General features: G+C 46.3%; 1 protein-coding gene across 1 annotated transcript in view; it reads right to left on the bottom strand.

The window, feature by feature from the left end:
* The window catches only part of BRINP1 (BMP/retinoic acid inducible neural specific 1), a 94,788-nt gene that overhangs the window by 22,251 nt on the left and 47,045 nt on the right, over positions 1 to 25,492 (bottom strand). Inside the window, exons 3-4 of the mRNA XM_030961532.1 lie at positions 8,535 to 8,725; positions 727 to 896 (exon numbers count right to left, since the gene is read on the bottom strand). Coding sequence (XP_030817392.1) covers positions 727 to 896; positions 8,535 to 8,725 — 361 coding nt within the window. The remainder of the gene's footprint in view (positions 1 to 726; positions 897 to 8,534; positions 8,726 to 25,492) is intronic.

The raw sequence follows: 25,492 nt of genomic DNA, 5'->3' as shown, positions 1-25,492 counted from the left end.
TCTCAATACAATTTCCCATCCAGAAGGGAACAGCCTCAGCCATGAGACAGCACAGAACAATAACGAGAGCTGAAACCTTTCAGAAATGGCTAACAATGACGACTCCATCCACATCACCTTCCCTGGAGTGAACTCAGCAACAATAAAATCCCTGCCCAGTGTAGGATGATTGCTTTCAGAGAAGGCAGCCTTTGCAGAGCCATTTTCCCTGTTTTGTATTCTCTGAGCAGCTTCCCTTCCTTCCTGCTGCAGCCCCCAAGCTGTCTCTCAGTCCGTTTCATTCCAGAAGCCTCAGTAATGCCACACTGAGTTTTTCACCATTTCTTGTAAATTCAGCTGAGAGATGTTTTGCAGCCTTACACCCCCAGGAGACAAACACTCCTAGGTGGCACAGGGCTGTTCATTTCACAGACTTGCCTTTCCCTTCCAACCTCCATCCCTGATCTGGCTCCTCTGCCCCCTCTCTCCCTTCCAGAAGCCACTGTCGCACTTAGTGAAAGTCTCCTGTCCTACACAACCACCACACTGAATGCCCACCTCTTTCCAGACATTAGTGACCCTGGGGAAATCAATTCTTCAATTGAATAAGAGAAAAAACCTAACCCTGGGAATAAAATAGCTGATGCTCAAAGAAGACATCAGTCTGGCAAAGCCCTGCCCCAAATCCCTAGAGAATCCATACAAGGCAGCCAATCTTTTCCCTCTTCCTAAGGCAGGATGTGGTACCTTGATTGCTCCGGTAGAGATCTGGATCTCATGGAGTCTCCTCATGGTGCCATCACGATCTACAAAGTAGGAGGAGGCGAGCTGGTGCAAAGCTTCAACGCTCTGGGTGGCGTTTCCTGACTTTCTGTCGAGGCGGCTTTTGTCCATGTACATGGTCAAGGCCTCCTCTCCTGCAGCAGAGAGAAAAGGAGATTTCAGGCTGCAAGCAGGGAGCAAATGGTGTCATCTACTGCACCTAAAGAAAGAAAAGTCCCACACCTAGAGCACTCTTGGAGGAATCCACCCTTCCTCACCAGCATCATAGGAGGACACAGAGAAACCTCCTCCTCTATTCAGACAGCCAGGCCAAGCCCACCAGACAAGTAAAGCAGCTCCACTGAATTGAGTAGACAACATTTTGGACATTTTTTAGCCAGCAGAGCTTTGCCACAAAGGATTCAGCCCATCTGTCCCACCCGAGGCAGGTTCTCTCTGTAGGCAGTGCCTCTAGAATGGTGCACACCTGACAGGAGAAGATCTCACTTTGTGCAAGTCTCTGTCCGACCTGACTTCTAGAAGGGATGGATGATGTGACTGCAAGCAGAACACAGTGTGCAGGTAGGTAGAGTGGACAAACAAATGTCACTTGGACCTCTTCAGCTCCCAGTGGCATTGCAAAAGGGGAGGGGAAAGGGGATGAGTAAAGAGAGTTAATCAGAGGAAAGAGCAAATAAGAAAGTTAATTTGAACTAACCCCCTTTGCTGCCTTCTTTCCTCTCCCAGAGTCTCATCCAGGGATATAAGTACAGAGTGAAAATACCATACAATAAAAGGAACAGAAGCAGGTGATTTTGAAATGGGAAGCTCAGAGAATCTGGGAGAGAAGTGGTTAAGAACTGATAAACATCAGCAGAGACCTGAATGTAACAAAACAGGTCTGAAAAGGACGCGCAGCTGAGAAGGACTATTTACCGAATAATTCAATTTGTGCTGGGTGAGACATTAAAATCCAGCCCATTCTTAACAAAAGGCTGGCATTGTGAGAGGTCTTAAAAGGTGGAATGCCATCCTGCATCCTTAACACGTGGAACTGGGATTTTAATAAATGAAGAGAAGACCCAACTAGAGGAGGAATGTGCCATTTCTACATAACTCTCTTAATGAGAAGAATGGTGCTTGTTCTGATTTGATAGATGAACCACTGATGAATACACTGCCTCTGGCAGTGATAGCATTGTCCAAAAAATATGTACCACTGCTTTCAAGGCCAAAAAATATTTCATTCTTCATCATCTTTGCATATTTTTTTTACAAGAACAAGGACTTACTTTTCTTTAAAATTCTTATTAGCTAAAATAATTTGATTCATACAAATGATTTCTTTTATTGCATATATGAAAAAAATAACCCAAAATCCCAGTAAGCCCTCCCCCTCACTTTCCCTGGAAAATTTCCAGCTTTTATCTGAAATCCAAATGCCTGAAAACAAACCAAAAATATTCTGGCGGAAAATCAAAATATTTTTATTAGATTTCAGTTTTTCAAGCAGTAGTTGTGTTAACTATTCAGCCTTTGGCTTTGAGATGAAAAATTCACTTTTTTTTTTTTTGTGGAGAGAAGGTACTTTTCATCAAAAGAATTGATCAGTTGAAATCTTTTAATTGGGTTTGCAGGACCTAAGAGGAGAAGTTAGGCATATAAAACTTTGTCTTTAATATTTTGTTAAAAATAACAGACTAGCCTCCCACCACTATCAAAGCTGTGGTGGTAACAATGTCATCATTGTTGCCTCTCACAAAAGCACTTTCCCTGGAAAATGACCAGCTTTGATTTCCTTTATCACCATTACCATTTTCATGTGTTGAGCTTGTGAGGAGAACTTGGCAGGCATCAAGGCTCTGCCACATCAGGCTCTGTCCACACAAACAAAGTCAATCCATCTTCCAGAGGATTGAACTCCCTGTATCTGATGAGACACAACAGGTGAATGCAGCAAACAGCCAGCAAGGCCCAGGGGATAAATAAAATGTCTGTGATTAGTGTGAGGAGCAGTGGTCATTGCACTGACTCTCAGTGCATTTTTGAGTTTCATCTCTTTGTGGTTTTCAGGGAGATTTGAAGGAACTTTTTATAAAAACTCTTAGTTTTTATGAATCAACTCATTTGCCACTGAAGAGGCTGGATCAGTGGGAAAGTGTATTTTGAGCCAGAAGTTCTGGATCTCTCATGTAACAGAAGCATTTAACTGCAAGGAGATGCAGCAGAGAGAAATGAGAAATGTTTCGCCACCATTTTGTGAGGCTGTGGCAGGAGAAGGAAGATCTGGGATAATTCTCCCCTTAGCTGTGATGCACAGCCATCAACTCTTCATCAATTGCACCAATAACTGGGGAAAAAATCAACTTTCCTGGAAAAAAATCATGCTTCATATTAACAGCCAAGGCACAAAAATCAGGACTTTTTCATTCCAGCCTGGCTCATTTTCACTAGAGGAATTCTGAGGCTGGAATCCTCAGGAGAGGAGAGGAGAGGAGAGGAGAGGAGAGGAGAGGAGAGGAGAGGAGAGGAGAGGAGAGAGAGGAGAGGAGAGGAGAGGAGAGGAGAGGAGAGGAGAGGAGAGGGAGGAGAGGAGAGGAGAGGAGAGGAGAGGAGAGGAGGAGAGGAGAGGAGAGGAGAGGAGAGGAGAGGAGAGGAGAGGAGAGGAGAGGAGAGGAGAGGAGAGGAGAGGAGAGGAGAGGAGAGGAGAGGAGAGGGAGGAGAGGAGAGGAGGAAGAAGAGGGGGGGAGGGGGAGAGAGAGGAGAGAAGAGAAGAGGAGAAGAGAAGAGAAGAGAAGAGAAGAGGAAGAGAAGAGAAGAGAAGAGAAGAGAAGAGAAGAGAAGAGAAGAGAAGAGAAGAGAAGAGAAGAGAAGAGAAGAGAAGAGAAGAGAAGAGAAGAGAAGAGAAGAGAAGAGAAATCTGTTCTCTGGTGCAGTGGGGATCAGTGATTTCTCCGCAAAAGTTGTCATCTTTTTCCTCCAAAGGAAGAAAGCAGAGAAGTCCATGAGTGATGATGTTTTTTCCTGAAGGAGCAGTGCTGTCCCTAGGATTGAGGGGTGCTGAGCAGGGACACTGCTGCTGGAAACCTATTTTGTGTAGCTCTGTGCAGAGTTGGAAAAGCACAGCATCCCCGTGGAGGGGTCACATGGGAAAGCAACTCTTGGATCAAGGGAGGTTAACAGAATTTTCCTGCATTATTAAGTCTTAATTTCTCCTTTAATTAAGTGAATGATATGTTCAAAGTTGTTTTTCCTTGAGGGATTTTCCTGAAAATTGGCTCTCAGCTCTGTGTGCTCCATCCCAGAGCATGGATGCCCTCAAAGTGACCCTTCACCAGTGCCTTTGTCAGAAGCAGGCTGGAGCAGAGCTGGGTTTTCACTGGCTGCTCTGCAGGTTTGGAAGGCACCAGAGCTGTTCCTCCTGTGGCCAGGTGTGAAAATTGCACGTTCAGGGGCTGCTCCATGTCCCACTCTCCTGGGGGCCGAGCAGCAGCTGGCGTTTCAAAGCCAGCCAATTTCCTGCATTATTGTCACTCTGTGCCACCTCCTGAGACACCAGGCTGGGCTACAAGCAGCCACAACCCAGGGCAGAACTGCCTGCAGCTCTGCTGGGGAGACACCAGCTCCTGGGAGAGCCAGGTCGCTGCTCCTTCAGGAAAAAGCATCATCACTCATGGACTTCTCTGTTTTCTTCCTTTGGAGGAAAAAAAAAATGACAATTTTTGTAGGGAAATCACTGGTCCCCACCGCCCCAGAGCACAGATTTTTCTTCTTTGCTGAGTTTCTTAGTGCCTGGTTCATGTTGTGTAGGGACCAAATCCAAGAGGAGATCTGCTGGTGATCTGACAGCAGTGCTGATGTGATTCCACCCAGGCTTCCTGCCTGCCCTCTGGCCAAGGATTCCAGCCTCAGCATTCCAGCCTCAGCATTCCTCTAGTGAAAATGAGCCAGGCTGGAATGAAAAAGTCCTGATTTTTGTGCCTTGGCTGTCAATATAAGGCATGGGTTTTTTTTTTTGTTTTTTTTTTTTTAATGTCCTAGAGCTCTTGTTTAGCCCCCAAACTGAGACTAGAGCGTGTCCTCCATGCATAATGCATGCCCAGCTCTATCTACATTTTCCCTGCCATTGCCAAGATAAATCTTTTTCGTCTCCCACCATTGCTCACCATGCTCAGGGCTGGTGGGGTGTTTAGTGCTCCCCTCCAACACCAGTTCTCATTTCAAGTCTCTGCATATTTAAAGTTGTTGTGTTGTAAAATCAGGGGAAGAAACAAGTCCCCGTGAATAATTTACAACCTCAGCCAGGCAAAATTAAAAATATATTTTACCATCAAAGGTCTTTCTTATTTTGAATTTTCATGGATGTGAGTGGCAAGAAAAAGAGGAATGTCAATGGGAAAAAAGTAAACCAGCAAAAAAACCCAAAATCTCTACTTGGCTGTCTTGGGCTCTGTAAAACACAGTCTTGAAAAGTGAATTCCTCAATAAAAAGCAGTTTGTCTTCACCCAGACTTCATTAAGGCCTGAAGAAAGCAGTCACTTGTGCTCTTCAGTGCTTGGAAACCTCCTTTCTCTCACCTTTCTTGCTGATGGGATGGACTTGTTTGGGTGCCTGGACTGGAAGAGCAGCCCAAGGATCTTTGAAGGACATCACCAAACTAGAGGCCACTGGACTTCAGGGGAACTGTGCCAATTTACCTACCTGCCTAATTTGTGCATGAATCATATGCCCACATCTAATCTCACCCCAGTGTCTGCAGCATGCTCTGGGAACAGACAGATGGCCAGAAATTCCTCAAAGTTCACTACAAACACAGCAATGTGGCAAGGCTGGAGGTGAGGTACATTAGAAGAAGAAACAACAACAAATTTTGAAGTAAAATTGAGCCTTTACCACTGCAGAGTCCTTCTCACAGATAGTTGTTCTTGGAAGAAAAGCATTTAAATGAAAGGAAGGCACACCCCAAAGGGGGAAGAGAACCATGAAAATAATACAGAGTGGAAAAAAGAACCAGGAGTAAACATCAATAGGAGCTGTTTGTTTTCACCCCTCCAGTGTTCAGCAGTAGCTACTCCAAATGTTCCTGCAGCACCACCAGCAGCGCCTGCTCAGGAGTTCATGGCCCTACAGGGCTCTCTCTGATGTCATCCCTGACACATTCTGTGCACACACAGACCTCTCTGCAGCCCTTGCATATACATTTTGAATTTTACTGAACTGCTGTTTTTCCAGAAGTTTGCTCCATGTTAATGCATTCAGCCTTCCGGCCATCTCTTCCCCTCTGTTCACGCTCCCTGCCCAACTCCTTGAACTCCCTTTTCCTGGAGCTCTTTAAAATTCCTCCAGTTCCAGCAAGAAAGGATGTTTCCCCCCCCCGCATTTGTTTTCGTCCTGTGAAAAAGAGGGATGGGCACGTTCTGTTGTGAAGCTGAGGACAGTGGCGCAGGGCTGGCAGGACAGTGCCCCAGCTGAAGGACGTGTTTCTCCTGACACATGCATGGCCAGAGCAGCACGGGGGCACAGCTCCCACCTCACACTGAATTAATTTGCAAAGGTTCTTTGGGATGGTGTGACCGAGTTCACAGGGGTCTTAGGATGAGGGAAGAGATGAGGATCTGAGTCCATGTTTCAGAAGGCTGATTTATTATTTTATGATATATATTACATTAAAACTGTACTAAAAGAATAGAAGAAAGGATTTCATCAGAAAGCTAGCTAAGAATAGAATAAGAAAAAATGATAACAAAGGCTTGTGGTTCAGACAGAGTCTGAGCCAGCTGACTGTGATTGGCCATTAATTAGAAACAACCACATGAGACCAATCACAGATGCACCTGTTGCATTCCACAGCAGCAGATAATCAATGTTTACATTTTGTTCCTGAGGCCTCTCAGCTTCTCAGGAGGAAAAATCCTAAAGAAAGGATTTTTCATAAAAGATGTCTGCGACAGGAGGGGGAGCTGCAGCCTGCCCTGTGCCCCCACTGCTTTCAGAATCACAGGGTGGTTCAGACTGGAAAGGACCACAGTGGGGTATTTGGTTCAGCCTCCCTGCTCTACGGGTCATCCCAGAGCACATGGCACAGGACTGCATCCAGCTGGTTCTGGAATTTCTTCTGTGAGGAGACTCCACACCCTCTCTGGGTAATCTGTTCCAATCTTCCCAAGAAATTCTTCCTCACATTCAGCTGGAACTTCCAGGGCATCACTTTCTGCCTGTTCCTCTTGTCCTTGTGGCTGGCGCCACCAAGATGAGCCTGATCCATGCTCAAGGCACCCCCCTTTAGATAATTATACTCATTTATGAGGTCTCCCCTCAGTCATCTCTTCTGGAGACTGAACAGCCCCAGCTCCCTCAGCTTTCCTTTACAACAGATGCCTGTCATCCTGGGTTTTTTAAGTTCTTCTAAGCCTTCTGATGTTTACATTCTTGTAACGAACATTCTCATGCACTTTACGTAAATAACTCATTGTTTTGCCTTCTTTTATGGAGGAGGAGGAGAAATTTGATGGACTGTTGGCTTGTCCAGTGTCATTGGGGAGGTGGCACCGTCACCCTCCAATCCACTGTCACTTTTGGAAATCTATAAACGTTGGAGTCAGAAATTAAACTTCCCTCTTTTTTACCTTGGAGAGTTGCGTGTCTGCGTCATTTTATTTCGTGTCCTAGACTGACAGATGCCCTGCTCCTCTCACCACTGCCACAGCCCCTGCTGTGCCAGACTGGACACACTTCCAGCACTGCCCAGTGCCTTCACCACCCTGTTGTGTTGTGATTTCAGGGTTAACCCCAGAACCCCGGATCCCTCCCTGATAATTCCCTGCCCGGTGTGTCAGTCACCTCTCCTTTCCACTCCCAGCACTGTCTGTCAGTCCTGGCATTCCAGAAGGCATCGAGTGATTGGCAGATTCACAGGATGCCCTCTCCCCCTTGGGGGCATTGGGCCATCCAGGTGTCCTTTGTCCCTTTGTCCCTCCCCTCCTGTCCCTGCTTGGTGGCTCCCTGCCCCTTCCCTGCCCCTTTCCCCGGGGTTCAAAGGAGCAGCAGCCACGGGCTCAGGGAGTTCTGTTGGAGCTGGTGCTGCATTCAGAGGCCTGTGGGCCAGAATAAAGCTCTGGATCCAAACCCTCCATCAGAACCGACTCCTTTCCTTCACCATCGCCTTAAAGCTTCTCTAACAGAGGAAAACCTGAGGAGCAGCCCCTGTTATGGGGGAAGCTCCATCCCAGCACCACCAGAGCTCCTGCAGGCCTGGACTTGTCCCCACAGGCCCAGCTGCAGCACCCAGCCAGCCCAAAGTGTCTCTGGGGTGAAACACCACACACCAGCCAGCCCAAAGTGTCTGTGGGGTGAAACACCACACACCAGCCAGCCCAAAGTGTCTGTGGGGTGAAACACCACACACCCATAGAGCCAAAAGTGTCTGTGGGTGAAACACCACACAGCCAGCCAGCCCAAAGTGTCTGTGGGGTGAAACACCACACACCCAGCCAGCCAAAAGTGTCTGTGGGGTGAAACACCACACACCCAGCCAGCCCAAAGTGTCTGTGGGGTGAAACACCACACAGACAGCCAGCCAAAAGTGTCTGTGGGGTGAAACACCACACACCAGCCAGCCAAAAGTGTCTGTGGGGTGAAACACCACACACCCAGCCAGCCAAAATTGTCTGTGGGGTGAAACATCACTATTTGGTTCAGCAGCAGGGCCAGACAAGCTCAGGCACGTCCCATCCAGCAATATTGGTAAATATTCCAATGCCACCCCCCAGAGCCAGCCTCAGGTGCCACCTACCTCCCAGGGTGGCAGAGATGAGGAGGTGGGTGCCGTACTTTTTGATGATGGTGTCAATGAACTGCTGCGTGGTGGGTCTCCTGCCCAGCAGGCGGATGCTCCTCTGGAACTCGGGCATCAGGGGCAGCGGGTTGTGGAGCAGGTCCCTCCTCTCGATGGCTGTGTTCCTCACCTTCCAACGGGCAAACTCCCTGTGCCACAACACAGGAAAACACAACAGGGGTCAGGCTCCCAGTCTGGAGGGGCAGGGAGAGTCACCAGAGGTAGGAGAGGAGGATGGAGAAGGGGCCAGTGCTGTTGGACACCCCCATGTGGATACACACATGAGGTCACGAGGCTGGACAGAGGGGAAGGGGACGAGAAGAGGAAAAGTGAGACATTACTGCATGATAACCATACACTACAAGGATCAGGCTGCTGAGGAGGGGCCCTTGGAGTCATCAGAGGTGTCTGTCAGAGAGCTGGACTGCCCTAAAAGAAAAGCAGGCTGGTCTTTTCACCCTCCCACACTTTGGGGTCTTTCACTTCTCCATAAAGCAGCAAATTCTGGTCTCTGTCAGCAAATGGTCTCGACTACAGATCTAGCCCAAACTGATCATTGTTATATCTTTAATGCCCACAAGCCTTCTTAGCACACTTTTGCAAAGCAAAGCTAAGTAAAATACATTTTCTCCAAACATCTTCATCTTTCAACACCGTATGGCAAAAGAGCATATTGGAAAACAATTTTTGAGATAAACAATGTAAAAGGAAGGATTCAGGTATAAGTCCAGGATGAAAGCGGAGGTTTTGTTCATGTTTCAGGAAAAGAAAACTAAAGTGATTCTCAAATCTATGCTTTTAAACTGAGAGCAACTGGGAAAAAATAAAGTTAATGTTTGCAAAAGCAGTTCTTTATTGCAGATATCCATTTTGAAATGACACAGAGGGAAATGCCTAGAGAAAAGCTTGCACACCTGCAATCTAAAAATCAGGCCTCTGAAACATCACCAGCTGAGCACCTGAAAAATGAGAAACCTATTAATGTCTTTAAAAAAATACTGAGCAAAGCCTTCCTTAAAGGAGAGGATGTTATTTATACCCATTCTCCTACAATGCACCTGCTCTATCTTCAGCTATCTCCCAGACCATCAGCTCACAGGCTTCTCTGTCACTTTTCATCCACCTATTCCTGTAACTTGGGTTTAGGACAAATATTTTATTTAGATTATAGGTGTTGTGGTTTTATCCCAGCTGACAGCTCAGCCCCACAGAGCCACTCATTCCTCCTAGAGAGGAGGAGAGGCAGAAGGGTGAAAGTGAGAGAACTCATGAGTTGAGATAAACAGTTCAGCAGATAAAGCAAAAGCTGCACGGGCAAGCAAAGCCAAACAAGGAGTTCATTGCCCACTTCCCATCACAGTCCGGAGTTCAGCCATCTCCAGGGCTCCATCAGAGTGACTGGGGAAGACAAAATTCCTCACACTGCACATCCCCCTTTCCTCCTCCTTCCTCAGCCCTACAAGCTGAGCATGATGTCCCATGGTGTGGGACATCCCTGGGGTCAGCTGGGGTCAGCTGTCCAGGCTTTGTCCCCCCACAGCTCCTTGTGCATCCCAACCTCATCACTGGTGGGGTGGGATGAGAGGAAGCAGAGCCCTGACCTGTGAAAACTCTGCTCAGCACCACACCTGTGCTATCAGCACTGTTTCAGCAAAATCCAAAGCACAGCCCCATCCCAGCCTCTATGGAAAAAATTTAACATTATCCCAGTGTTACAGAAGAAATTTAATAACGGTGTTCTCTGGGAATAATCTTGTTTAGCATTAGTGTGGCTCAGCAGCAGCAGCTAAAGCAGAGCTGACCAAGAGTAAACTTCTTGGAGAAAATTAGTGCTGCTAATGAGGAACGAGCTGAATTCAGCAGAAACAAGTAGGATGAAGATAAGGACCAAGGAGACTGTTCCAAGAGAATGAAGTCACTTCAGAAGAAGGCCAGCCCCAGTAAAAACACTAAGAAGTCAAGGCACCACTGATCAGAATTAAGGATTTGGGCCTGGATTTGAGGGCTGGGTGATTAGATGGCACAGGTGTAATTCTGAGGCATGAACTTGGACAGGGGGCTCTCTGCAGGCACCCAGCTCACACTGTAACCCAGCAAAGACTAACTGGAAACCTTCAGGCAGACTTGGCACTCCCAGCAGGATCCTGGGTTAAAATCAGTCACTGTGGCTAGTTTGGAATAATCCAAAACACCCAGTCCAAACCAGGAATGACAACCCCTGGCCCTGAGGCAGCACTTCCCATCAGGGAGTGTCCTCCCAGCACAACAACCCCACCTGGCTGGCAGAGACCCTGACACACAGGCACATTCAGAGGCTCAGCTGCAAAGCCAGGAGCACAAAACAGATTTTTTCTGCCCAGGTTGATTCTATACTCGGTCCACTCTGCATGTGTTAGGTTATTTGACTTAATGTAATTATGCAGGTATTTATTTTGATTGTGCCCCTTCACAACACTCCAGCTGCCTGACAGCAGTTACAAAACAGCAAAGTGCCAGCTATTTACTTCAAAATATCTCCTTACACCTGAGCTAATGCCCCCTCTGCAGTTCCTTGCTTTCACAAGCCAAGTGAAAATGCCAAAACAAAACACACCTCCTACTACATCACAAGAGTCATTAGTGTCAAACCTCGCAATCTGAGGAAACATCCATCCTTCCTAGATAAACCTCAGTCAAAAGGCAAAAAACCCCTCCATACAACGGGTTCTTAACACAAAGAGTGATTGAAACAGATAATTTGCTCCCAAGTTGCCTGCAGATAATAAACACATCACCAATGCATTCCCTTTATGGAACAGAGGGTGTTCTCTGCTGTCCCAGAACTGTGTAAAAGTTGATTTTAATGATAGATAAAACTTAAAAAGTAAAGAAAAATAGCTTTTCTCTGACACCACAGAGAGGTTTCTCTGGTCATCCCAGATAAGAGTTTCAATCCCAGACCTTGCTCCACAAGGAAATCCCCTTTGAGGAAGGAATGGTCCCTCCAGCAGTTGCACTGCATGGGAAGAGGAAGAGCTGGATGCTCAAAGACAGGCAAGTTTTATAATAAATAAACAGACACACCCATGTTCCATCAGAAAGATCACAACCAGCAAGCATAGGAAGAATGCCAGCTGTGCTTCCTCTCCAAAGAGACAATTATTGCTTCCTGTAAAACTCAAGCACACATTCAGATTCCTGCTTCCTGCAGTATCCATAAAGTCAAGAGGGATCAGAGCACCCCAGAGCCAGCACATTTTCAGAAAGGGCTGAGGGAATGTTCCATGTTCCAATAAAGTACAGAGAGTTTGGTTTTGCTGCTTTGCAATAGATAATTTGGCAGCAAAGAGTTGAAATGTGCAGCTGGTCAGGCATTGATCCCTGCTCTCCTTTAGGGAAGCTGTGGCTGCCCCTGGATCCCTGGAAGTGCCCATGGACAGGGCTTGGAGCAGCCTGGGACAATGGAAGGTGTCCCTGGCCATGGCAGGGGAGGGACTGGATGGGCTTTAAGGTCCCTTCTGACTCAAACCACTCCAGGATTCCATGAAATATCAGCACCCAGAGCCTGGGAGTGCCTCCATTCAGGGCAAACTGATGGGCAATGAAGGCAGGAAAGGAGAATGGCATATTGATAAATAATGTGTCCAAAGGGAAAGCGGGTTCATTTTCTACATCAGGTCCAACATCACCCTTTGACACCACTGCTTTTGGCAGGAGGCAAAAGCAGGAGTTTAAAAGGAATCACTGTCACATCTCCAGCCTTTCCTGCTGCCAAGGAACAATCCCAGTCCCCACTCATGCAGTAGAAGAGCCCTGAACAGAATCCACCTCTAAAGCATGACAGTTGTCAGGACCCAGAACATCCCTCTGGCTGTCCTGAGCAGCCAAGACCCCTGCCAGGGGGCTCAGAGACCCTGGCATGGAGCCCAAAACACCTGTGGGTTTGATTGTGACCTGTGGAGTAAATTACCAACCTTATGTGAAGATCAGCAAGCCACAACAGTTTAAGTAGAATAATAGTGAAGTTATCATGGGGTGGAAAAGTAGATTTTGGGGTTTCTGGTATGGGGGTTCAGGGGGCAAGATGGAGGGATCTGGGTGTGTCCAGCCTTTCTCCTTCTTCTTCTTGGCCTCCATCTTCTGCTGTGATGTTGGCACTTTTGGATTGGTTTAGAGTAGAAGCTCACTGTCTAACATAGGTGATAGGTATTGGGAATTATTGTAAACATTGTGCACGTAGGTTTTAGTATAAAGACATAACACTGCCCTCGGGGGCAGGCAGAGTGCCTGGAACTGTCCTGCTGGATGGACCTCGGCAGGGCAGGAGAAAAACTTTTATAGATAAGGAACAATAAACAACCTTGAGAGTGAGAATTGAAGAGCTCTGATTCCTTCTTCAAGCGCCGGGCTGGGAAAAGAGACTTTCCAACTTTTCTTGGGGTCACTCTGACCAGCTAGAGAACCCGACAACAGTGAAGGAGACTTTTCCACCCAATTGTTATTGATGCCATCCCTCCCCAGGGCTTCCTGCTCCCAGGGCACATCAGCAGGTGAAAGCCCAGTTCTGCTCTGCTCTCCCTGTGCTTGGATGTGTGGCTTTCCCAGCTGACAAGAAAAGCTGAGCAAATATGTTATGATGAATAATTTATGCAACTAAGTTAGATGTTTATCTTCTGCTCATAGAATATCCATGAACCAGTTGCAATTCCCTCTAAGTTATGCATTATTTGAATTTACTTAGTGACATTTTTCAAGCTTTTTTATAGGTTTTACATAGCATTTGGCTGTTTTATCTCTTTGTGTGCTGTTGATTCATTGGGATTGGAAACAAAGGAAGGGAACACCAGTAGGGTCATCTGCTCCAACCTCAACAGTCAAACAAATGACATGGCCTTGTTAAGCACCCTTTTTAATATCCAAAAAATACATTTTTAAACTTGGCTCACTGAATTCCAATATTTTACATGGAAAGCAAACTTCTAATTCCAGCAATCTTCCATGCAACCTACAGAACCCTCTGCTGCAAGATGCACCTGAGGCCAAGATTATGGTACAGTTTTGGAAAATAGACTTAACATTAATAGCTATGGCTACTGAAATAATTTAGAATTATTGAGATCATAAAAAAAATTATATTTGCAGGGAACAGCATAGATCTGGCCTTAGGGAATGTTCCAGCCTGAAACTCTTGAAGTCTCTGAAGAAACACCTCCAAGAACAGGTTTTCTATTAGCTTTCAACTCTAGATTTAATTGCGTTTTCTGCAGAAGCAGAAAATCAACCAAAATGAATTCAGAGTGCTGGGTTAGGTAAGCAATACTCTTGTCTGTGTGTCACCACTGAACCCTTCCACCTGTGGCTCTTGGGAGGATTTACCAAGGCCTTGCATTTGTGGATAATAGGAGGAAAAGGCACTGGAACCTTTCCTCACAAAACCATCCCGGGGTTGCCTTTCACTCCTCTCTGAGCCACCAGTGGCACCACTTGGGACACAAAGCTGAGGCCTCTACTGCTCCTGAGGCATTTTAAAAAGAGAAATATTGCCCTGTGCATCACTGCTTTTCCAGGTGAAGAAGTTTCAAAGACTGGACTGGGATTAGGGGGCACCCCATGGTACGGTTGGGATTGGTACAGGTGGGATCAGTACAGAGTTTTCTGACCCTCAGGGGAAATCCCAAGCAAGGACCTGAATTTCTGCCAGCAGGGGAGCTTTGCATGGCTGTGGAAAGGTGAGAAACCTCTCAACAAGGAGGAGAAGGGTCAGCATCCCTAAGAGAGATGGGATAAGGAGAAACTCTTGACCCAAGGTCTGGGTAGTGGCGTGAGGCACTTGCTGGGGCTTTGTCTCAACAGGGCTGAGAGCCCAAGGGAATTTGGGCTGTGCCAGGAAATGCTTCCAGGCCAGCACAGGGCAGCTGCCCTCCAGAGAAAACACAAGGGAGCTTCTTTAAGGGCTGAAAGGGGCAGGAGGTGCTGAAGGGAGAAGGAGATGAGGGGGAAGAGAGATGAGGGATGAGGGGTGCAGTACTGCCTCAAGGAGGCACATGCACAGATTGAAGGCTTCCCTACCTGCAACAGCAAGGGGATACACCTTATTTGAATAGGGCTGAGGATGAGAAAACACTGCCGCTTCAAGCTGCATTAATGAGATTCCATCAAAGCCAGCATGTCAGGGGCAGAAGGAGCCACTAGGAATGTCTCAGTGCTCATTAGCACTACGACCCTCCAGGGAAACAGAAAAACAGGGAAAAAAACTACTGAAGAGGGAGGAAAAGTCAAAAGGCTGGAATAGGTACATCATGCAGGCCCACTCTGCACCATCAGAAAGGACAGCAGGATCCAAGGGCAGGAGCATCTCTGCACAGGGAGGGAAGTCTGAGGGAGAGGGGCCATCAGAGCAGATTAAATTCCAGCTCCATATGGCCAAGACAACGAAAGCATGTAAGTGAGGAAACAAGTTCAGCAGAGACCTTGAGGGCTGATGCTTGAAAAAAAAAAAAAAAGAAGAAGAAAAAAAAAAGAAATTAAATGTGTTAAATGATCAGGACAGTTTTAAAAAGAAAAAAAAAAATAGCAGAGGAGGAAGGCACTGAACAAAGCCTAAGCAGAAGAGCCCAGCCCCTCCAGGTGCTGGATGTCCATCCTTCAGAGCATCCCACCAAGTGCACACTCAAACAGGAGCAGCCCCACCCCTCCCTGGGAACTGGGCAAGGACAAGGCACCAGCTCCTTTCTGCTCCATGGCTCTTTGCTTTTTAAATAAAATCTATCTTGGAAGTCACCCACTGCTCCCAAAGGTGATGGACCTTCCTGAAGGCAGCACCCTCTGCAGCAACAGCAGGACACAAAGATTATTTCATGCCCTCCCCTTGGGATATTGCCCACATAATTGACTGTGATGTCACCAGGACTCCCTGATGTCAGAGAGATGTTCCCTGGGATTTCGGTGTCTCTGCCCCTGTTTTCTTTCAAGCACTTCACTATCATTAAGAGAGACATTTTTGGACATGTCTGTGTGTACTGCAGACAAATATTAGTAGCTGTCAGAATGAGTGTGAACAAAACCAGACAGATTTTAAGCCTTGTCTGGTTGAGAAACAAGTGCTGTGTTAGCCCTAAATCTCCCAGAACCCTTCCAGATGCTCCTACAACAGAGCTCTTGGTTTGGGGGTTTTGTTTGGCTCTGCCTTTCCTTTTTCCAGCCCAATTGTCCCAGCCCCTGGCTGCACAGAGCCCTGATTATCTCCAGCCCTCAGGATGATGGCTCTTCCAGGTTCCTGTGAGCCCTGGATGCTGCAAACAAAGCCAAGGGACAGGGCTGAGCATGACAACAGCACCATAATGCTTATCTTGTTCTGCCAGATCGGGCTTTAGAGGAGCCTGTGCGGGGTATCTGTGATTATGGTGGGGTCAGTGATATTTCATTTCCAGTCTGTGCCCTCAAAATGCCAGACAGCCCCAGGCTGAGCAGTGCAATGTTCCTTCAGCACTTCCCTCTGCAGCTTGGCCTCTTCCCTATCTAGGCCAGCATGAAGAAGTCACTCTTCAAAGCTGAGCTTTTCAAAGGACCTGCAAGAATTAGTTTCCTGCGAGGGTTTGGCACTCATCCCCCTAATCTATTTAAAAAACCTCCAGTCTGTAGATTTAAACTAGTTCCAAATTAGACAGAGGCTGAAACTCTGCCATGAAAGAGAGAAAAAAAAGAAACAAAAAAAAACCCTAAAAATTTCATTCCAGAGAAGTATGAAAAAGAAACCACTTAAGCTGAAAGTCCAACAGCATTTTGCATAACAACCAGGCAAGTAGACAGGCTCACTTATGACAGCTGGCAGGTGAATGAAATAAATAAATTGACTATTGATCTATTGATAAATGCTGTGCTGTCTGCAGCAGCTTTATTGCTATAAGGGCATTTACCTGGGTAGGACTGAACCAAGGGGAGGACAATCAGAGTTTGAATCATTCAGCAGAGTCCTGTGGCAGAAATTAAGCAATGCTGTGGGACCACTTCCTCCTCCACCTGGCCCCAAAGGACAAAGGAAGAATCTCCTGTTGCTTTTCCCCTTGGTCTGTCCTTTGGCCATGTGCTTGGTGTTGGCTGAGGGGTCTGAAACCTCAAATATTCCCCCTTTTTTTGGCAAGCAGTTCAGCCTGCTCCAGAGTTTTGTTTTCATCTCTCTAATCATTTTCTTAAAGATATTAAATTGTTACAGAGTTGAAAACTCTGAGGTTTATTTTTGGAGAGAGGGGGTGTGGGAGGTAAAAAAGGGGTCCAGAACCATATGACAGTTGCCAGAATCAAAATGAAATAAAATTACTTCAAAGTTAGAGGAATTTAATGTGACCTTGAAAGCCCCTTGGTAAACAGGACTGAATTAAAATCCAGTCAGACAAACACGATCCCAAATGTTGTGCTTGCTCTTAGGATAGGACAGCATTTGGGTCTCTTAAGAAGCAACATGGAATTGCTGGGTGCCCAAAAGATTGATTTGTTTAGAAAAAAACTGAAATAAATTAATGATTAGAGACTCAAAGCAGAGTGATTCAGCATAGGTAAGAACAAGTTAAAAGATAGGTCATTAAATTTGATCATTATTAAGTTTGTTTATTATTAAATGTGATCATGGCCAGGATGTGGCTGTAATTCTTAATTCTGACTTCAAATCCAAACACATGAAAACATGGCAGAGTAGGTTTCTACCCTTTCAGCTTCTTGGGATCACCTCTAGGTAATGGATTTCTGCATCCTCATTAACACACAGTAACTTCTGAACTCCTTCAGCACAGCTGCCTTCCCCAGCCCTCAGTGGATCTGTTCCCAAGCCCCACCAGATCCAGCTGCTGCAATGCCCTTCCACCTCACCCATCAGTTCCAGTGCAAACAGCTCATGGACATTCATCCCCCAGCTCTCCCTGTAAGGTTATTTGTGCAGATTTCCTTCCAAAAACCCCACACCTTGAGCACAGACCTTTCCCAACACCAGCCTCCATCAGCATCAGCCACCCCACAGATGTGCTGGTGAGGGTTCCCACTGATAGTAAAAGATTTTAAAATCATAGAAAATTCAGAGCGTTAGAAAGAAAGTTAGGCTTGGGAAATGTTAAGGGTAGGCCCTGGGAAATGTTAGGCCTTGTGTTTGCTAGATCATGTGAAACTGCACCTGTGTAACCAGTCTGTGATAAATGATGTGATTGTTAGATGTGACGATTATTTAGTAATTAGATGTAATTATTGTTTAGTCATGAGAAGAATCATGAGAAACCATGTTAGGGGTTGAGAAATCCATGCTTGGATGAAATCAATGTATACAATAGAACAATGTAAGTTTAATAATTAAGTTATATAATGATAGAATATAAAACATGGCGGGTCAGGTTTGGGTCTGTGCCCCTGACACCCAGAGCTCTTAATAAAAGCACCTGCATAGAATCATTCCATGATTATGTGCTCCTGAATGCTAACACCATGAGTGCTGACACCATCTCAGCTGTTCCACATTGGGCTGGCAGTACCTCTGAGCCCCTGCAGTTCCCATGGGCTTGATGGGGGAAGCTGCTGGAAGCAGCAGTGACATCTCTCCAAGAGCTCCCAGCATTGGTCACACCACCACGGCTTAACAATCATTATTAAAAACAGCAAATGTCCAGATGTGGTTTATCAGGCTGCAGGGGAAGCTGTTCCAACAGGCTGCAGGGTGCTGTGCTCAGAGATGGACAGCACAGAGACACCCAGTCCTTCATTGTGAATTAGGATAAAAATCACAGGATGGGCAGCAGGAGCAATTCTCCCACTAAAATACCTGACATAGCCTAGAGAAACTCACCTGTGAATCAGGCATTTTGAGTTCTCTGCTTGCCAAAACAATGACACAAATATTATTTTTCATAGCAGGGCCTCCTGGATTCCTGTCTCTAGAAGTCTGACCCAGAATTCACAATCGAGCTGATCCTGGAATGTCAAGGAGCTGTCAAGAAGAAGCTTTCAAAGAACAGCACTTTTGAAGCAACGGATGGAAACATCTGAGTCATTCAAGGAATTTGAGGTATTATTGAGGAAAGCTGGGATAGCTGGCATGATTGCAGGTTCTCTTCTCCACACTTCTTTCAATTCCCTTCTTTGCACACAAATCCAGGGGGATGAGGGCAGAGATCAGCCAACAACAGCTTGGAAGTGAAGCCAAGACACAGGATGCTGAGACAAATAAGGCTGTATAGAAACATGTGGCACTGACAGAAAAAAAGTCCCAAACCATGCAGTGTTGTGTTGTACCAATTGGTTTGGGGGGGAAAGGGGGGAAACAAGAAAAAACTACGAATAACTCCAACAAAACAAAGAAAAAGCCAAACAAAACTAACACAACACACAAAAAGAACCCAACCAAAAAACCCCAAACCCAAAACAAACAATAAATCCACAAAAAACACCTGACAAACTAGACCTTTTCACATTGATGTGTTTATTGGGACTCTTGTAGATTAAAGGATTACACCCTCAATGAAGTCCCTCCTCCTGTGGCTAAGTAGTACACGAGAATATTTAAATCTTTTGTAACCAAGTTTGCAATGGAAGACAGGCAGGGAGAGTTTAATTTATAAAGCAGACAAATCACCCAGGGGTGACTGGCCCATGTGAAGTCCTTGTGACCACATGGACCCTGTCAGCAAGCGGTGCTTACGCTGCCCCAAAATTCACCATGTGGGTTCAGAGCCTACCAGTGCTCCTAGGAGCACAACAGCACCAATCAAAGGCTGTAACAAGAACACAGTTTGGAAAAAATAATTTCATTAAATTACACTTGCTTCATTTCCTGAAGATAGACGTGTGTGTGGACCACAGGCTTTTTTCCTAATTTTGGCTGTAGCAAGCTGATAACCTCAGCCTGTGACACCACAGCCCCAAAGTTTGCTCTGTGCTTATCATGATTCACAGTTTGCTCAGATGAAAAACCTGAGAAATGTCCCCTTGAACCTTAATTCCTCACGTTGCAGATGAGGGTACCTGGCTGCTGCGCTGCCAGCAGCTTGAGCACAGCATTTGTCAATACTGGGAAAATAATATCAGAAATTTAGCCTTGATTGCCCTTTTTCTCAAGAAAAAGCACCAAATTTTCTCCAACACAGCATGCAGCTATGCTTCAAAACTCGAGCTGTTGTTAGAAAATGGAGCTATCACCCCTCCTCTGGTCAGTTGTGCTGCTCACTTGGCAAAGGCTCAAATTCACTGATTTAGGAGGGGGAAAAAAAAGAACAGAAGATGATGTTTAAATACAAAGCTGCCCCTGCCTCCTCTACCCAGCTGAGCCCTCCTGGCAGAGCCACCTGGGCACAGCTGCCAGGCTTGTGGGCAGAGCAGGCAGCAATGGGAAAGTGTCCCCTGTCGCCCACCCCTGGGCCCTGAGTCATCCTCAGCTGATGGAGACACCACTGAGCACTCCAGGCAGGAGCTGGTGGGTGGCTGGGATGCCTGAAGGCCACCAGTTGGCAAAGTCACCTGTTCTCACCAGGGATCCTTCGCTGCAGGGCAGCTGAGGGGGGTTTTGTGCAGATAAAGTGCAGTGAGGAGGGTCCAGCCCATGCCCTGCCACACTTCAGGTGGAAAGGTGTGCTCCAGGCTGTCACAGACATCTTTTATGGAAAATCCTTTCCTTAGGATTTTTCCTCCTGAGAAGCTGAGAGGCCTCAGGAACAAAATGTAAACAATGGTTATCTGCTGCTGTGGAATGCAACAGGTGCATCTGTGATTGGCCCATGTTGGCTGTTTCTAATTAATGGCCAATCACAGCCCAGCTGGCTCAGACAGAGAGCAGAGCCACAAACCTTTGTTATCACTCCTTTCTATTCTATTCTTAGCTAGCCTTCTGATGAAATCCTTTCTTCTATTCTTTTAGTATAGTTTTAATGTAATATATATGATAAAATAATAAATCAGCCTTCTGAAACATGGAGTCAGATCCTCATCTCTTCCCCAATCCGAAAACCCCTGCGAACACGGTCACACCAGGCTGCACAAAGAAGATCTGCAGGGAAGAAAACTTGCAACAGGACAGGCAGACTAAGCACTGCCCGCTCACAAAGATCCAACAGATGGCCAACAGGCTCAAAATGGCACAGGGGATGGGATTATCCCGTATCCTCATAGCCTCATAGCCTCATACCCCCATATCCTCATATCCTCATACCCTCATCTCCTCATATCCTCTATCACCTCAACCATTGCAAGGGGCCTTGCAGGAAGCTTCTGGGAGAGGTAGGAGAGAGGTAGTGAACAAAAGCTGTGTTCAAGCAGTAAAACAAATCCAGGGTTCCCTCCCGCTTTGATCCTGCCACTTAATTTTCCTAGTGTTCGGACATTGTTTCCTCTGAGTTGGTTTAGGAGAAAACAGTGGTTCCTCCTCGTGGTCCCTCGGTTCTGTGCCTTCACCCTCAGAGCTGGGCTTCCACATCCCTTTGGTTTCCAAGCTGTGCTGTTCCACTCAGGCCACTGGCCAAGGGTTGCTTTTCAATATTCAAGCAGGAATACCCACAGTGGCTGTAAGCAGAGGATGTCCCCTCTCAGTATAGGATTCAGATGGTGACTGGGTCTGAAAGTACTAGCAAATAGCATAAGAGGTTAAGGGCTAAAAAAAATTAGGCTGCAGCAAAATTCAAGTCATACATAATCAGAGACATTTGTGCTTTGCTCAAGATTAAAAAAGAAAAAAAAGAGTCCCCAAAAGTCTATGACATTTCAGAATTACAGTAAAACTGAAGAAATTTTCTCTAGGAAAAAGGTGACCCATTTCCTCAGACTACATCCCTCTTTAGCAAAAAAACTGAACACAAGCTGTGACAAAGCCTTGAATATTCCCTGGTTGCTCCAAAATCTCATTTCTACAAAAATCAGTTTTGATGTATTTAATTTTCATTCCTAGTCATGCCATTTCAAACTCAGGCATGTTTTGATGGAGGAAATAAAAAGACTGCAATAAAATAAAAATTCACAAACTCATGAAGAAAGGCAATCTCTTTGCATGCTGCAAAGTGGCCTGCAATGAAAAGATAACCATGCTTTTTATGCAACACTTCATAAAGAAAAAGCTTTTTTTTTGTCCTGTCCTAGCTAGTGAACAGGGACTTGTGAATGCAAATGCTTTTGTTTCCTGGGATCTGTTTGTGAAGCTCTGAGGCACTTGGTTATTCAGGCACATGCTTGGCAATTTCCCCATCATGAGTCATGTTTTCTTTAGCTGTTATTTGTGACTTTGATATGTGGATCTCAAAGCACCTTTAAACAAATGTGTCGCTGTAGATGGAGAAGCTAAAGCAGCAGGAGATGAACAACTTTCCCAAAGAAGAGATCCAGAATATAGCACAACCATGAAGAAAATCCACACAGATGTAGAGACAGGGAAAAGTATTTCACCAGCAAGGACTAAAGTAGATGGTGCGGTCATGGCTGAAGTTGCTGCTCTGTTCTGCCTGCTCAGGGCTCAGTTCATCTCTGCTTCCACACCTCACTCAGGGTGCTGATGATGTGCAAACACAGCCCCACATGAGCTACAGAGAGCAGAAGCAGGGCCAGAACCACTAAATCATTAAACTTGATAAAGACCTCTAAGACCATGCACTCTAACAACCACCCAGCAATGTGGTGGACATTAAAACTGCCATATCCACACAATTTTTGGACCTTCCAGGGATGGTAACTCCACAGCTTCCCTGAGCAGCCCTTCCAATGCTGTTCCATAATTCCTGATAGCTGAAACATCCCCTGGTGCAACTTGAGGCCGTTTCCTCACATCCTGTCAGAAATGTGGCTATTAAAAATCACCACTGAGCAGGTTCCCAAATCTCAGCCCTTTATGGAGGACACAAAGCCATGTGCAAGCTGTGGAGTGAGCGGGAGTCATGCCACAGGGAGGACCTTCCAAAAGTGGGAGGAATCAGATGCACGCGCCTGGCCCTTGTCATCTCCCACACAGTGATAGGGGAATCCTTTGCTGAGTCTGGGTGGGAACTCCTGGAGGTTCTTCCCCTCTCTCCTGTGCTGCTCTTTTTCATGGCAGACTTCTTGGTTTGTGTTGAGTTAAAATACAGGATCCTTCTGAGGATGAAAATTCAGTCTCAGGGCATCAGATGCCGCAGAAAAGCTGAGGAGACACCCCAAGGTGTCCCTTCCTGTGGCAGAGGATTGGAACTGGGTGATCTTTAAGGGCTCTTCCAACCCAAACCATCATGGCATTCTATGGAAAACCTCCCCTCATGGCTGTTTCAGGAGGGGAGGATTGGGCAAGGTTAAATTATCAGATCCTATTCTAATTCCAGATACACACACACCTGAGTTAGGGATTATGTGCTATTGCACATCTGAGCCTCTGCTCCCAAAGAATGAACTGAACCCCAGAATTTAGAAGCACATGCATATGTATATATTTATCTACTGAGCAAAACAACAATATCTGCAATGCTTTTTATTTGCCTTCTGTGTTTTGAGATTTAAAGACTTGTATTTTCTGGCTTTCCTCCGCAATCCTAAAAGACAGCCTATTCTTATTTTTTAAATGGATGTTGTGAGTTATACAATTATATGACTCAAGCGTGGAGTGCTTAAAGGAGACAGGAAAAAAGCAAATGTGAATCCCCCAACTCTTACAAATACCAGAGGAACAGAAAATAAAAAGCACTATCTTTGCAGTCTGGTATCTTTTCTCCTACTGACTGGAAACCTCACAATCCCCAGTGCCTGAGCAAGAGCCAGGAGGAAGGGGGACAGGAGAACAGATGCTTTCTTGCCCTGGGCTAGGTCATTATCCTTGGGTACAGCTATGCCCTCTCTGGCCTAGGATAAATCCCCAGAGTAGTTGAGTGATGCTCCAGCAGTGGGATGTGTTTCAGCACTTCTCTTCACACCAAGGCATCCAGCTTCCTTCTTTCTCCTCCTTTTTGGTGGAGTTCCTTCCCCTCCTCATGATTCCCAGCCTCCCTTTCCATTTTTCTCTCCCCCTGCAGTGTGCAGAGCAGGACAGACATAGGGTCCTACACACCACCTTCTTTGGCAGGACATAGAACCTGATATAAACTCCCACCCTGGAAACTCAGTGGAGGGCAGGGAGGCTCCTAAAACTGTGGGAGGAATGAATTATCCGGCTCTGTGCAAGAGCAGCACCCAGAGGCCTCCACAACAAGTGCACGTTTATCTCACCAAGATCTGTCCCTGCTGCTTCCACTGCCCCTGACAAAGCCCAGCTGCTCCCAAACCCCATCTCCACGTACAGGGAGACACGAAAGTGTCTTAGTGCAGCTCTGATGCTGTTCCTGGTTTAACTTATCTCCAACAGGAGACAACTCTGGGTGTTCCCACCTCCCCTGCCTGTCTCTCCTTGCCCCACTTTTCCCTGTCTCTGGAAGGGCAGGTGGTGCCTGTATTTAAAGCTTCAATCTTCCTGGGCATTGGACCGTGCCCAGCAGCGCACTCATCACCAGGGCTGAGTTTCACTGACTGATTGTTTTCTGATTCTGTTTGGCATTTTATCCTGGCTGCATTGAAAACTTATTATAAAATCATATTTGTGTTCCATAGATTATATCTGTGGCTCACTGCAGCGGGAGTGCTGAGCATGACAGGCACAGTCAGAGACCAAGGTGACAGGGACCGAGCTGCAGTGCAGTCGCAGTCGTGGTGCTTGCAGGGGACAAAACAGGAGCCCCCTGGTCAGCCATGGGTTATCCTGGGGGTGGGATGGATGGGATAACTGTTAATAATTAGCTGTTGCAATTCTCCTGGCCAGATCCGTGCCATATGCCACAAATAAATGTTCTATGCACGGAATAATTCCATGTTAAATGACTGCAACAATCCCCTCTGCTATTAAAAAATGTGTTGGTGTTTCTTCTAGATAGTCCCAGCTTAGAGCTGCTGTTCATTTGCACCTGTATAGAGTCCAACAGCCTGTGATAGAACCAGTAAAATTATTATTTAGGATTTTGGTTGTTCCTTGGGGTCTGGGAGCAGTCAAGACTTGAGAGATGCAGACTGCAAAGAGAGCACCCCAGTGTCCCTGAGGTTTAAGATTTCATGGTGAGTTCAGCCAGAAGACACCCTCGGAGCTGCACATGGCACAGAAATGGAGGCAGCCATCCCTTCTAGCCATGGTTTTGCCATGTTCCTCCCAGCTCCATCCCCTGCTCACCTCCCAGCTGTGGACAGAGGGTCTGACTGGTGACATTCAACCTTCCTCCCATGCAGACTCACATTTTGCCAACTGCCTGGCAAAAATGTTCCCTAAACAGGGAAGGTGTCCACAGAGAAAGATCAAGTAGAAAAAGAAAGTTTTACCTCTGGAGAAACAACTAGACATGGTGTGATGGGCTTCTTGGAGAGGTGGAAAAATGTTCCAGCCTCCTTCTCTCTAGAGTAGTTTCTACTCTCTAGAATACACATTTCAGGAGGGAGCTCCTCTGTTTCCTGAGAACAATCAGGTCTGCTGGATTTTCCTGCCCACTTCAGCTAAAAACAAGAAGTATCCCCTTGTTCACAAGTTCAACACAAGATGCTGGTGGTGCCAGAGGCTCCACATCAGTGGAATTGGCCATCTAGAACAACCCTCATGTATCTCCCCATCTCATTGACTCTTTGTTCCATTTCAATCTCAGCTGAAATTGTATCTTTTATCCCTCCTCCCTTGCCTGTGACTCTGATTTTCCCCCTCACACCATATCTGCTGCTATTTATGATTTATTCTCTGTCACTGTCCTATTTGATGCTGCAACATGGTTGGGATGATGGTTTCTGTGGATGGAGAAGAAAGCAGAGGGACCCTGTCCTTTACCCATCACAGAGGAACTGACTGAATGTGGTATTCACAATCTCTGAACAGAGAGAGAGAGGAGAAAACAGTTCTTATCTTCTCTTGTTTCTCTTGTTGTTTAGCACATGTGGAATGTGTTATAGAGGTTGTT

The sequence above is a fragment of the Camarhynchus parvulus genome, chromosome 17, assembly GCF_901933205.1.
Source record: "Camarhynchus parvulus chromosome 17, STF_HiC, whole genome shotgun sequence".
Lineage (NCBI taxonomy): Eukaryota > Metazoa > Chordata > Aves > Passeriformes > Thraupidae > Camarhynchus > Camarhynchus parvulus.
The sequence above is the reverse complement of the archived record's forward strand: the minus strand, read 5'-3'. Positions and strand labels throughout refer to the sequence as shown.